Genomic DNA, 12,485 nt, shown 5'->3' with positions numbered 1-12,485 from the left:
TGCTGTCCTGGGTTAGAGCTCAAACCATGAGTGTACTGGAAAGAACATTGGTGCGACGACAGTCTCTCAATGTCAGTAAAACTGAGGAGAGAGTCATTAACTTGCAGTGTAGTGGAGGACAGGCCCCGTCTCCATCAACAGGAATCAAGTGATCTCCATTAATTTGTTACTTTACTTGCTACTCACAGTAGAGGGAGCACTGTTCCAGAACTTTCCAGCAGATGGGTACAATTACAACATTTCAAAGGCAGGTGACAGGTATATGGATGGGGAAGGTTTAGAGTGATATGGGACAAACACAAATCCATGGATACTATCAGGTTTCCTGAACTGAACTAGTCCCATTTGCAAGTTGAGCTGAAGGGCCTGTTTGTGCTTTATATCTGACTGATTTCATCGTCAGAATGCAGGGTGTTTACCTGATCCATTGATTTGGGAGATTGCTTAGTGTCATCCTGCAGGCTGCTTCCACTGTGTGCCATGCAGATAGTGCTCCCACACCAGAACAATTGCTAGATCTGTAATCATCTCAATTTAGCAGAGTGCTAATGTCAGCCAGCAATGGGCCATGTGAAGGGATTGTGGATGGACACTTGAACCAAAGCTGTAATGGGCAGATGTATCTGTGGCAGGGAGATTGGGGAGGATGTGGAGAGGTCGCTTTCTCCCTCATGTCACAGACAGTCCAGCAGTTCTACCCAATAGGACTCAGCCAGCTTGATCAGCAGAACATCCTCCCAGGTCAATTCCTCATCTCTGCATCCCTGAGTGAACAGAGTTCAGCAGCCAGGGAGGACAACTGGTTTAGTGATCTGCCCCTCTCCAGGGTGTGATCACCAGGGGAGAGATGAAGCACCCTCAGCTCCACATGGACACCCCCAGACCTGATCACACCCCCTCCCCTACACTGGGCTCTGAAACAGACAGAAAACCAGCAGCAGCCCATCAAATCCAGAGAGTTAGTGTTTCTCTCTCAACCCTCAGTAAACCAATCACTCAGCAGGCCCAGTTCTGTGCTGGGATTGGCTCAGCCCAGCCATCAGTCCCATGGAGCCATTGAACTAAGATGGAGGATGCATTGACCAATCAGCTCCCAGACACTAGAAACAAGGAGGCGGTGCTTTATTGATCATTTGATGACTGGTTGAACAGAGTTTGTTTGTGTTTCCTGTACAGGAACAAGGTGATCAATGAAGCAGAGATCAGAGAGACAGCTGTCACAGTCAGGCTCACAATCAGGACCACCTCAGACTCCACACCTACAAAGCAATGAGAAACCAATGGTTAGTGAAGCTAACACTGAGGGGGAAATGGAAACCAGCAGACAGCCAACTCACCCCCTGGAGACCTCTCCTCCATCCTTCCCTCAGCCTCATTCAGGGAGGCTGTTGCCAGCTTGGTCCCATCAGTATCCAGAATGAGCAGGGGTCCAAGTGAGGCCTCAGCCTCCCACTTCAATCCAGCTTCACTCTCTGCAATATCAACCATTCCAGTTGGAGAGGGGAAAGGGGGGAGGCTCCCACATCTAGAGGATCAATGTCCTACCAGCTTCAGCTCCAAGATCTCTCCTTCCTCTGGATACAACTCCCAAATCCCTTGTGCTCCCACAGTTCCCCACATGGCAACAGGCACAAATGTCAAAGCTCGATTCCTCCAATGGGGTCCAGCTAAACAAGAGAAATCAGTCAACCAGGTTGTGCATCATTTCTCCACACAAACACATTCCTGAGGGAGAGAGGGGGAACTCATACATTCTGCATCTTCTGCCAAGTACAAGCTTTGTTCCTGGAATCTCTCCGATCCACTGGAACAACTCTCAGGTGACAGGTGATGAAAATCTGAGGGACACATTCAACACAAGTGCTTATTGAGTGACTCCCTCCCAACATGGAGAGCCCAATGATCAGCTTCCACTTACCAAGGAACGCTCATCCCCAAAGAAACGGAAGGCATCCAGGTCAAAGCGGAGCTTGTCCGGCTCCCGCTCCTCTCCTGGCAACACAAAGGTTGAAAAGGAATCCTCAGCTTTGCTGTCCAGGAGGCAACTGAAGAAAGATGGGAAAAGAGACATGAAGTGAATCCAGAGAAGCCATTGAGATGGGAGGAGTTGGAGAAAGCAGAGAGCTCCTTACCCATTGGAGTCAATGATGCTGTAACTGGGCCTGGAGTCCTGGCCTGGCCTCAATGTAGCTACACAGCGGTCAATGTAGAGCTTCAGGGCCATGTGGTTGCTCATTGAAACAGAGGCCTCAATGTGAATGAGCTCACCCAGGTAGTAGACAGTCGAAGTGCGCTCTGTAAGCCAGTCACCTGAAGGACAAGAGGACAAGGGTTGGAGACAGTGGGTATAACTCCCAGTGAGTGAGGACAGGAAATCACTCACTATCCACCCATCACATACCATTCATCAGGCACAGTGAGAATGACAGATGCCCTTCTCCAGACCTGGTGGAGCTGAATGGGATCCAGGTGGGTTTGATGGGGTCACTGCTCACATTGCCCTTCCTGGAAAGACAGTGGAGCCATTTTAGGACAAGGTCAGAGGTCACTAGCAGCTGGAGATCTTATTGACAATCGAGGAAAGATTCTCACCTCAAATAACGACACTCAATGGGAACGACAGCTCCATTGGTTCTCACAATAACAGATCCACGATACTCTGGGCTGTGGCTCAGGTGGGTGCTGTAGATCAGGAAATAAGAACATAAGAACATAAGAACATAAGAAATAGGAGCAGGAGTAGGCCATCTGGCCCTTCGAGCCTGCCCCGCCATTCAATAAGATCATGGCTGATCTGTCGTGGCTCAGTTCCACTTTCCGGCCCTCTCCCCATAACCCTTAATCCCCTCTCTTATCAAAAACCCATCAACCCGCTTCTTGAAAATATTTAGCGAGGCAGCCTCCACCACTTCAATGGGTAGAGAATTCCAGAGATTCACCACCCTTTGAGTGAAGAAGTTCCTCCTCAACTCCATTCTAAAACGCCCCCCCTTTATCTTGAGGCTGTGCCCCCTAGTCCTACTGTCTTTTTTCAGCGGGAAGAGTCTCTCCACCTCTATCCTATCCATCCCATTCATCATCTTATACGTCTCAATGAGATCTCCCCTCATTCTTCTAAACTCCAACGAGTACAAGCCTAGTTTATTCAGCCTCTCCTCATAGCTCAACCCCCTCAACTCCGGTATCAGCCTAGTAAACCTCCTCTGCACTCCCTCCAAGGCCAAAATATCTTTGCGCAGGTGCGGCGCCCAAAACTGCACACAGTACTCCAGCTGCGGCCTCACCAATGCCCTATACAGCTGCAGCAAGACCTCCCTACTTTTATATTCAATCCCCTTCACTATGAAGGCCAGCATCCCATTTGCCTTCCTGACCACCTGCTGCACCTGCATGCTGGGTTTTTGCAACTCATGCACAAGGACCCTGTCATCTCCAGTCATCTCCAGTCATCTGAAAGACAGCAGCTTAAGGAATGAAGAACTGATGTGAAATGAGAATGTTCTACACTGGGGTTAACAATGAACTCATCCCATTAGAACAATTCTTCAGGGGGGGATTGACAGGGTCAGTGTGAAGAGGCTGTGCCCCCCTCCTCCCCAGGCTGGCAAGAGTCTGTTGTGGGGGAGTCATCATGATGTGGAGATGCCAGCATTGGACTGGGGTAAACACAGTAGGAAGTCTGACAACACCAGGTTACAAACAGGCTATTGTTCACAAACTACCCAGCCTTCAGGAGAACAGTGACCACAATACCACACAACCCTGCCACAGCAACCTCTGCAAGACATGCCGGATCATCGACATGGATGACATCATCACATGTGAGAATACCATCCACCAGGTACATGGGAAATACTCTTGCAACTCAGCCAACGTTGTCTATCTGATACACTGTAGGAAAGGATGTCCTGAAGCATGGTACATTGGGGAGACCATGCAGACGCTACGACAACAGATGAACGAACATCGCTCGACAATCACCAGGCAAGACTGTTCCCTTCCTTTTGGCAAACACTTCAGCGGACACGGGCATTTGGCCTCTGACCTTTGGTTAAGCGTTCTCCAAAGCAGCCTTCATAACACACAACAGCGCAGAGTCGCTGAGCAGAGACTGATAGCCAAGTTCCGCACACGAGGACAGCCTCAACTGGGATCTTGGGTTCATGCCGCACTATCTCACCCCCATGACTTGCCTGGGTTTGCATAACCTCACTGTCCTGTCTGGAGACATTGCACATCTCTTTAACCTGGGCTTAATGCTCTTTCCACTCACATTGTCGGCCTCTTTAAGACTTGAACAGCAGGTTAGTTGTAAAGATTCACATTCTAATCAGTAATCTGTAAACTGTCTGTGCTTTATATGCTCTGCCTGAGGCCAGAACTCTCCATTCACCTGATGAAGGGGCAAACCTCAAAAGCTTGAGTTTACTAACAAATAAATTGGTTGGACTTAAACCTGGTGTTGTCAGACTTCTTACAGGGGAGGGGGGAAAGAGAAGAGGAGAGAGTCATCTCAGGACAGGGGTCAGTCATTTAGGATTAACGTGGTCAGGAATTTCTCCATCCAGCAGCGAATGAATTGAAGAACAAAGAACAAAGAACAACCCAGCACGGGAAACAGGCCCATCGGCCCAACGAGCCCATACTGCCATCTTGAAGCATTTTCCTACACCTACCTTGCCCCGTGTGTATGTGAATGGTACCCCTATTGTAACCAGATTCAGGGGAGAATAGCGTAGGGACAATTTGTTACACCAATCAGCCTAACAGCACATCTTTGGGGTGTGGGAGGAAACCGGAGCACCCGGAGGAATCCCACGCAACCAGAATGTGCAAACTCCCACAGACACCGGCCCAAATCCATGTATCTGCACAGGTAGCAGTGATAGTCACTGAGCTGTTGTGGTGCCCATCTGCTGGTCCAGGTTTAAGCACACACATCGACACAAAGTACTAGACCACCCTTGAAACATCCAAGAGCAGCCCACGCACGACCCACCGTGTGCATGCCCCTCGTTTGACAACAAGGTGGACCGACACACCTGTGAATTAAAAGAGACAAAACATTAACATGTAGTATTACATTTCCAGTATCGTCCCGAGGCTCTGACCCTTTTTAAAACCGTCTCCTTATAACCCTCCATCCCTGTTTCACTCATATGCCTATTTAAGTAGATCTTAAACAAGTCCAGCGTGCCTGCCTCCACCACCTTACTTTGTAGCGCATTCCATACCCCCATGACCCTGTGTGAAGAACCTCCCTCTAGTATCCAAATTATACTTCTCCCCCCCTCACCCTTAGATCGTGACCCCTTCTGATATTTGTCTCCAGTCTAGGAAAAAGCCTGCCACTGTTGACTCTATCTATACCCTTCATTATTTTATACACCTCTATCAGATCCCCCCTTAATCTCCGTCTTTCTAAGGAGAAGAGCCCCAGTTTACCCAATCTTTCCTCATAACCAGTCCTTCCATACCAGGCAGCATCCTGGTAAACCTCCTCTGCACTCTCTCCAGGTCCTTCTGGTGGAAAGGTGACCAGAACTGGACACAGTACTCCAAATGCGGTCTAACCAACGTTCTGTACAACTGTAGCATCAGACACCAGCGCTTATACTCTATACCCCGCTCTACAAAGGCTAGCATTCCATAAGCTTCCTTCGCAACCTTCTCCGCCTGGCTTACTGCCTTCAGAGACTTGTGCACTTGCACTCCCAGGTCCCTCTGCATTTCTATACTCTGAATTGGTCTACCTTTTATCATGTAACTCCTCCCTACACTATTCCTTCCAAAATGCATCACCTCATTTGTCAGGATTGAATCCCATCTGCCAACTATCTGCCCAATATACCAGCCTATCTATATCCTGCTGTGTCACCTGACACTCCTCCTCACTATCCACCAATCCTGCCATATTGGGGTCATCTGCAAACTTGCTGATCACACCACGTACACCCCCTTCCAAGTCATTTATATATATTACAGAGAGAAGAGGTCAAAGTACTGAGCCCTGCAGCACACCACTGGTGACAGACCTCCAGCTAGAAAAGGACCCTTCCACTACAACTCTGTCTGTCTGTGGAATTCTCTCCAGCCCCAGAGAGCCGGGAATGGTCACTCACTGAGGATATTCAGGACAGAGGCATTTCTTTCTGGCCATTGAGGGAATCATGTTGTAAAGACAGGAACATGGAGGCTGTGGGAAGCTCAGTCCTGATCATAATGACTGGGGAACGGGCTGAAGGGCCTCATCTGGTTAGCAGTGTTGCTATGCAACCTCAGCCCTTGCTGCAAGGAGAGATCATTAGCACAAGACCAGAATTAACAGGGAAGGGATTCAACAAAAGCTTCAGTTAACAGGAAAAGGAGCTACAAGTTCTCAGAAATTGGGAGCAGGGAAATAGCACAGTTTGGAATCAGGGAGCCTTTTATTCCAATGACTGGGAAAGTGGGAAGTGTGGAGTTCCTCTTTAGTCCAATCCATCTCAACTCCCATTTCATTCAGATTCAACCCATTTCTATTCAACTGGACTGAAACTCAACCCTCAGTTGAGTTGATCTGAATGAGGGGGAAATCAAACTGAAAAATCCTCAAAATAGGAAAAGCTGGGAGGAAGCAAAGAGAAGCTTCCAGAACAATGGGGTTGGAGAGACTCAGACCAGTGAAAGTCAAATCCTGAATAGAAAGCTAGTTTGGCCTTTAGAAAGCAGGAGACAGCTATCTCCTCAATATCAATGAGATCTGACCAAGTGTTGGAGTGAAGAGTGGGGAACAACCTCCAGCCCCAGCTCAGAGGCAGAGTTTGAGGATTCACATTCCCTGCAATCTGCTGCCACACTCATGGAGCCCATAGTCAAAGAGGACAGTGTGGTTCTGAGAGTAGATCCTGGTTGGCCGACAACCTGCTGTCCCCAGGGTCAGATCAGCAGCTTTAACCAGGTGCCTGGTTCCAAATAAATCCAGCTGGACCCTGAGCAGCAGCTTGTCCTCTCCACACTGCACCCTCACACTCTGCACTGGAGACACACCTTGACCCTCAGACACACGCAAATGGGAATCAAAGGGAGGCCCAGGAGGAGGGAGTGTCTGAGGCCTCGGGGTGGCTTTGACTATTCCCCATGGAAACTGTTGCCACGTATCAGAGCAACAAACAGCTCCAACTAACACCAGCACTGGGAAGAAACCCCTCACTCCAAAATCCCCCATCATAACAAACAACTCAAGCATCCCTTCAGGCACCAAGTAACACCTTTTATACACACAGCCCACACTCAGCTGACAGCAATTTACACACCTTTTTCGGGTCAAACAAGTAAACAAACTTAAATTACGTTCGGACAAAGAAAAAGGGGGCGGCTCCCCAAAAGGAGGGGGAACGGCCCGAACAGAAACAAAAGGTACAAAGGAAACTTAAAACACGTCAAATCAAAATGTGATTATTGGGGTCTATAAGGCACCTCAGCCCCTGCGGTGCCCAACGGGCACGGAAGGCCTCGACAGTGCCCGTGGACACCGCGTGCTCCCTCTCCAGGGACACCCGGCCGCGAACGTAGCCGCGGTAGAGGGGCAGGCAGTCGGGACGGACGGCCCCGTCGATCGCCCGCTGCCTGGACCTGCCGATGGCGCGTTTCGCCAGGCCCAGGAGCAGGTTCACGAGGAGGTCGGCGTCCCGACCCTCCCCTCTCCGCACCGGGTGTCCGTAGATCAGGAGCGTGGGACTGAAATGCAAACAGAACATCAATAAAAGGTTCTTCAGAAAATCAAAAAGGGAGTGCAATCTATAACACAAAACGTAGACGTGGTCCACGGACTCCACAAGGCCACAGAAAGAGCAGTCTCGGGAGCCCGTGAGCCAGTGAATCCTACTGTTGCACGGCACCGCCGCGTGCAGCACCCTCCACCCCAGGTCCCCGAGGTCATTGGGGGAGATCCCTCCGTAGAGGGACCTCCATCGGGGACCTCCGCCGCCCCGCGGCAACAAGGCCCGCCAAGGTGTGTCCGGGCGACGGGCGAGGGAGTGGTAGCGGAAGGTGTGCAGCAGCAGCCCGTACAGGAAACGCCTCCGCGCGCTGGAAAAGGGCACGGAGGACATTCCCGCGAGGCGGCTCGCGCTGTGGGGCACCTGACCCGGGGAGGGGGGTCTCGGCTTCGGGCCAATGTGGAATTCCGTCCGAACAGGGGAACGCTCGGACGGGATCCCACCGCACGCCCGAGCCGCCTCGAGCTGGCGTGTGTTTTCGGGGCCCAGCACGACCGTCCTAAGGTCTTGGATGGCTTTGGCCGCGCGCCGGACGGACACCCCCGCGCGCTCAGCCAGCACGCCAGGGTTCATCCAGCCCGCTCCTCCGCCGTCCAGCACGTCCCCGATCCTGGTCACCCCGGCCTCCACAGCCTCCCTCTCCGTCAGCCACCTGAAGTTATACGGCTGGAGGTGCGGATTCCTGAGCAACGGCTCTCGCACGAGGGCCGCTGCTCCTGACGGGGGAGAACTGCGCCGCGAGGCGACCGCGTTCCAGACGGTGAGGAGGTCCTGGTAAAAGACGGGCAGCTCCCGCAACGAGGTCGAAACGCGCCCCAGATTGATGTGCAGGAGCTGCACGTCGTAATTGAGGCCACGCCACTGGGGGAAGAAATACGTGGCCAGGGCGCACCATCGTGGAGGAGGCTCGACGTAAAGGTATCTCTGCAGGGTCTGGAGGCGGAAGGTCGCTATCTGTGTGCGGAGGCACACCAGACCTTGGCCGCCCTCAAGCGGGAGATGCAGAACCTCGGCAGCGACCCAGTGCAGTCGATTGTCCCAGAAGAACCGCACGAGGGTTCTCTGGATATTGGTGACAAAGCCAGGGGGAGGGGTCAAAGCGACCAGCCGGTACCACAACATGGAGGCCACCAGCTGGTTTATGACCAGAACTCGCGCCCTGTAGGACAGCACTCGGAGCAGTCCTGTCCAGCGAGCCAGGCGGGCAGAGACTTTGGCCTCCAGCTCCCGCCAGTTCTCTGGCCAGGATTCCTCGGCTGGGCAGAGATGGACCCCCAGGTAGAGGAGGTGGGTCCTGCTCCAGGTGAAAGGCCTGAGCTCCTCCGCAAGGGGGTCCGTCTCCCAGGGACCGACCAGGAGTCCGGAACACTTGGCCCAGTTGATCCTGGCGGAGGAGGCGGTGGAGTACACCGCCTGGCATTCTCGCATCCTCCGCAGGTCAGCCGGGTCCGTGAACACCAGGAGCACGTCGTCGGCGTAAGCTGACAGGACCACCCCTACGTCCGGGCCGCACAGAGTCAAACCCGACAACCTCCTCCGCAAGAGGCGCAGGAAGGGCTCCACGCACACGGAATAGAGTTGGCCGGACAAGGGGCAGCCCTGCCGAACTCCTCTCCCGAAGCGAAGGGGCACCGTCAGCGACCCGTTAACCTTAATCAGACACTCTGCGGCAGAGAAAGGTTTCATGATACAAAAGATAAAGACAGTGGGAATGGGGAGAGTAAAGAAACGGAAAGGGTGCGATTTTCCCAGCCGGCTGCGCTGCTCGAGTCGCTCAGTGAGCCGGGGAATGTCAGCGGGAGGGAAACAAACGGGATTGGCGACGAGCGTCCAGCCAGTGGCGATCTTCCCAGACCATTTTATTGGATGTTATCAGCCTGGCGCTGGGGAAGAGCGTGAGGCTGATTCCAACATTCAGGAGCTGCTCTGGATCTATTCAGTCCAGGACCCAATCGTCTGGGTTTGCAAAAGTTTCCCACCCCGCCAGTGCAGTTCACAGAGTCACAGAGATTTACAGCATGGAAACAGGCCCTTTGGCCCAACTAGCCCATGCTGCCCTTTTGTTTTAAACCCCACGCTAGTGCCAATTGCCCATGGAACTATCTAAATGCTTTTTAAAAGACAAAATGATCCTGCCTCTACTATTACCTCTGGCAGCTTGTTCCAGACACTCACCACCCTCTGCGAGAAAATAATTCTCCATCTGGACACTTTTTGTATCTCTCCCCTCTCACCTTAAACCTAAACCCTCTAGTTTTAGACTCCCCTACATTTGGGAAAAGATATTGACTGTCTCGCTGATCTGTGCCCCTCATTATTTTACACACCTCTCTAAGATCACCCCTCAGCCTCCTACGCTTCAGAGAAACAAGTCCCAGTCTATCCAGCCTCTCCTTATAACCCAAACCATCGAGCCCCAGTAGCATCCCAGTAAATCTTTTTTGCACTCTTCCCATTTTAATAATACCCTCTCTATAATAGAGTGACCAGAACTGCACACAGTGTTCCAAGTGTGGCCTTACCAATGTCTTGTACAACTTCAATAAGACGTCCCAACTCCTATATTCAATGTTCTGACCGATGAAACCAAGCATGCTGAATGCCTTCTTCACCACTCTGTCCACCTGTGAGTCCACTTTCAAGGAACTATGAACATATACCCCTGGATCTCTTTGTTCTGTAACTCTCCCCAGTGCCCTACCATTAACTGAGTAATTCCTGTCCTGGTTCAATGTACCAAAATGCATCATCTCGCATTTGTCTAAATTAAACTCCATCTGCCACTCGTCAGCCCACTGGCCCAACTGATCGAGATTCCATTGCACACAGAGAGAACTTTCCTCACTGTCCACCGTGCCAACAATCTTGGTGTTATCGGCAAACTATCTAATCATGCCTCCGATATTCACATTAATATAAACGACAAACAAGTGTCTACACAAGTGGGGGTCATGTCTGGTCCCCCATTAATGTGGGCTAGACCTGATGGTCTCACTGGAGGGACGAGTGCCCATTGAGGCTCCCCGGGGAGTTCGGGGCCAGGGGATGCCTGGGAGATGAATACACACACTGTAGCCCCCTCAGCACGCTGCTGCCCCCCTCTCGAGTGGGATTAGCCCCCCACACCGACCGGCGTAAATCCCCTGACAGCCCCTGTCTGTACAGAGTGCCAGAAATTCATTAAACTGAGCTCTCCTAAAACACAGGTGGCAAAAACTACCATGTTCCTGACCATTGGGCACTGGCACGGTGGCACAGTCGTTAGTACTGTTGCCTCACAGTGCCAGAGGCCCAGGTTCAATTTCCAGCCTGGGTCACTGCCTGTACAGAGTCTGCACATTCTCCCCGTGTCTGCGTGGGTTTCCTCCGGGTGCTAAGGTTTCCTCTCACTGCCTGAAAGACGTGCTGGTTAGGGTGCATTGGCCAGCCTAAATTCTCCCTCTGTGTACCCGAACAGGCACCAGAGTGTGGTGACTAGGGGGTTTCCACAGTAACTTCATTGCAGTGTTAATGTAAGCCCACTTGTCACACCAATAAATAAACTGAAACTTTTTTTTGGTGATAATTGTACCCAAGATGTCTCCAGGTGTGACTGGTTACCTGGCAACTGTCGGAATGGAACAGGAAGGAATAAAGAAAGCAATGAGACAAAATGAAAGCAGCAGAAAAGCTGGAATGAAGGTGGAGAGTCTGATGTGAAATTGTTGAACTCAGAGCCGAGTCCAGAATGTTGTCGAGAGTCCATTCGAAAGAGGAGCTGCTGTTCCTCCAGCTCGCGTTGAGCTTCATCCCAACACTGTCACAGGACAAGGACAGCAAGGTCAGAGTGTCCGCAAGGTGGGGGATTGAAATGACAAACCACAGGAAGCTCAGGGCCACCAGCCTAAGTGACCAGAAAATCCCACCCAACGTTAAACAATTGATTGGAGTTGTTTGAAGAAGTAAAATGTGCCGTGAATAAAGGGGAACCAGTGGATGTACGGTACTTAGGTTTCCTGAAGGTATTTAATAAAGTGCCACATCAAAGACTATGGTGAAAAATAAAAGTTCCTGGTGTGGAACGGACCGGGGAAATGTTCCATTTTACTCTGGGAGAAAAAGTGTTGGATTGGAACTAAGAACAATACAGGAACAAGCCCTTTGGCCCACCGAGTCTGCAGCAATTAGTCATCCTTATTTAGACCATGACTTGTTTCCCATGTGCAGTTTCTATCTCTCTGTTCACCTCCCGTTCATGTGTCTATCAAGATATACCTTGAATGTTGCTAATGTGCCTGATTCCACCACCTTCTCCAGCAGCGAGTTCCAGGCACCCGTCACTCTCTGTGTGAAAAACTTCCTCTACACATCTTCTCGAAACTTCACCCCCTCACCTCGGACTTGTGCCCTCTTGTAGTTGATTCTTCCACCCTTGGAAAAAGCCTCTGACTATCCATCCAATCTCTGCTTCTCATGATGTTGTCAGGTGGCGCTTGACACCAAGGATGGTGTTGGGTTGCCATCGTCCAGACTCATGGGAACGCTGGTTATTGGAAGGGGGTGGGGAGCTGGGATGAATAATTGGACAAAATGTTTCTCTCTCTCTGCCACCATCCAATGACCCCCATCCCAACCCCATGAACCCCCCCATCCACCATCATTTTGAAACTCCTGCTGAAAAAAACAGTTTTTACACAAATTCAGCTCTTAGAATCAGTTTGGGAGAATCCCACCCAGGGTGTGCGT

At 51.3% G+C, this 12,485-nt stretch overlaps 1 protein-coding gene across 1 annotated transcript; it reads right to left on the bottom strand.

Moving 5' to 3' along the window:
* Nucleotides 1-1,745: 1,745 nt before the first annotated feature.
* LOC145360924 (zona pellucida sperm-binding protein 3-like) lies at nucleotides 1,746-9,446 on the bottom strand. Its single transcript, XM_080216430.1, has 8 exons — nucleotides 9,114-9,446; nucleotides 8,425-8,621; nucleotides 5,916-5,932; nucleotides 2,593-2,698; nucleotides 2,402-2,505; nucleotides 2,133-2,310; nucleotides 1,919-2,045; nucleotides 1,746-1,838 (listed from the first exon to the last, which is right to left on the bottom strand). Exons 1-8 carry the CDS (start codon nucleotides 9,444-9,446, stop codon nucleotides 1,746-1,748), a joined length of 1,155 nt encoding a protein of 384 aa, XP_080072556.1.
* Nucleotides 9,447-12,485: the final 3,039 nt, after the last annotated feature.

Source organism: Carcharhinus amblyrhynchos, chromosome 33 (genome assembly GCF_965287045.1).
Source record: "Carcharhinus amblyrhynchos chromosome 33, sCarAmb.v2.hapA, whole genome shotgun sequence".
NCBI lineage: Eukaryota > Metazoa > Chordata > Chondrichthyes > Carcharhiniformes > Carcharhinidae > Carcharhinus > Carcharhinus amblyrhynchos.
The sequence above is the reverse complement of the archived record's forward strand: the minus strand, read 5'-3'. Positions and strand labels throughout refer to the sequence as shown.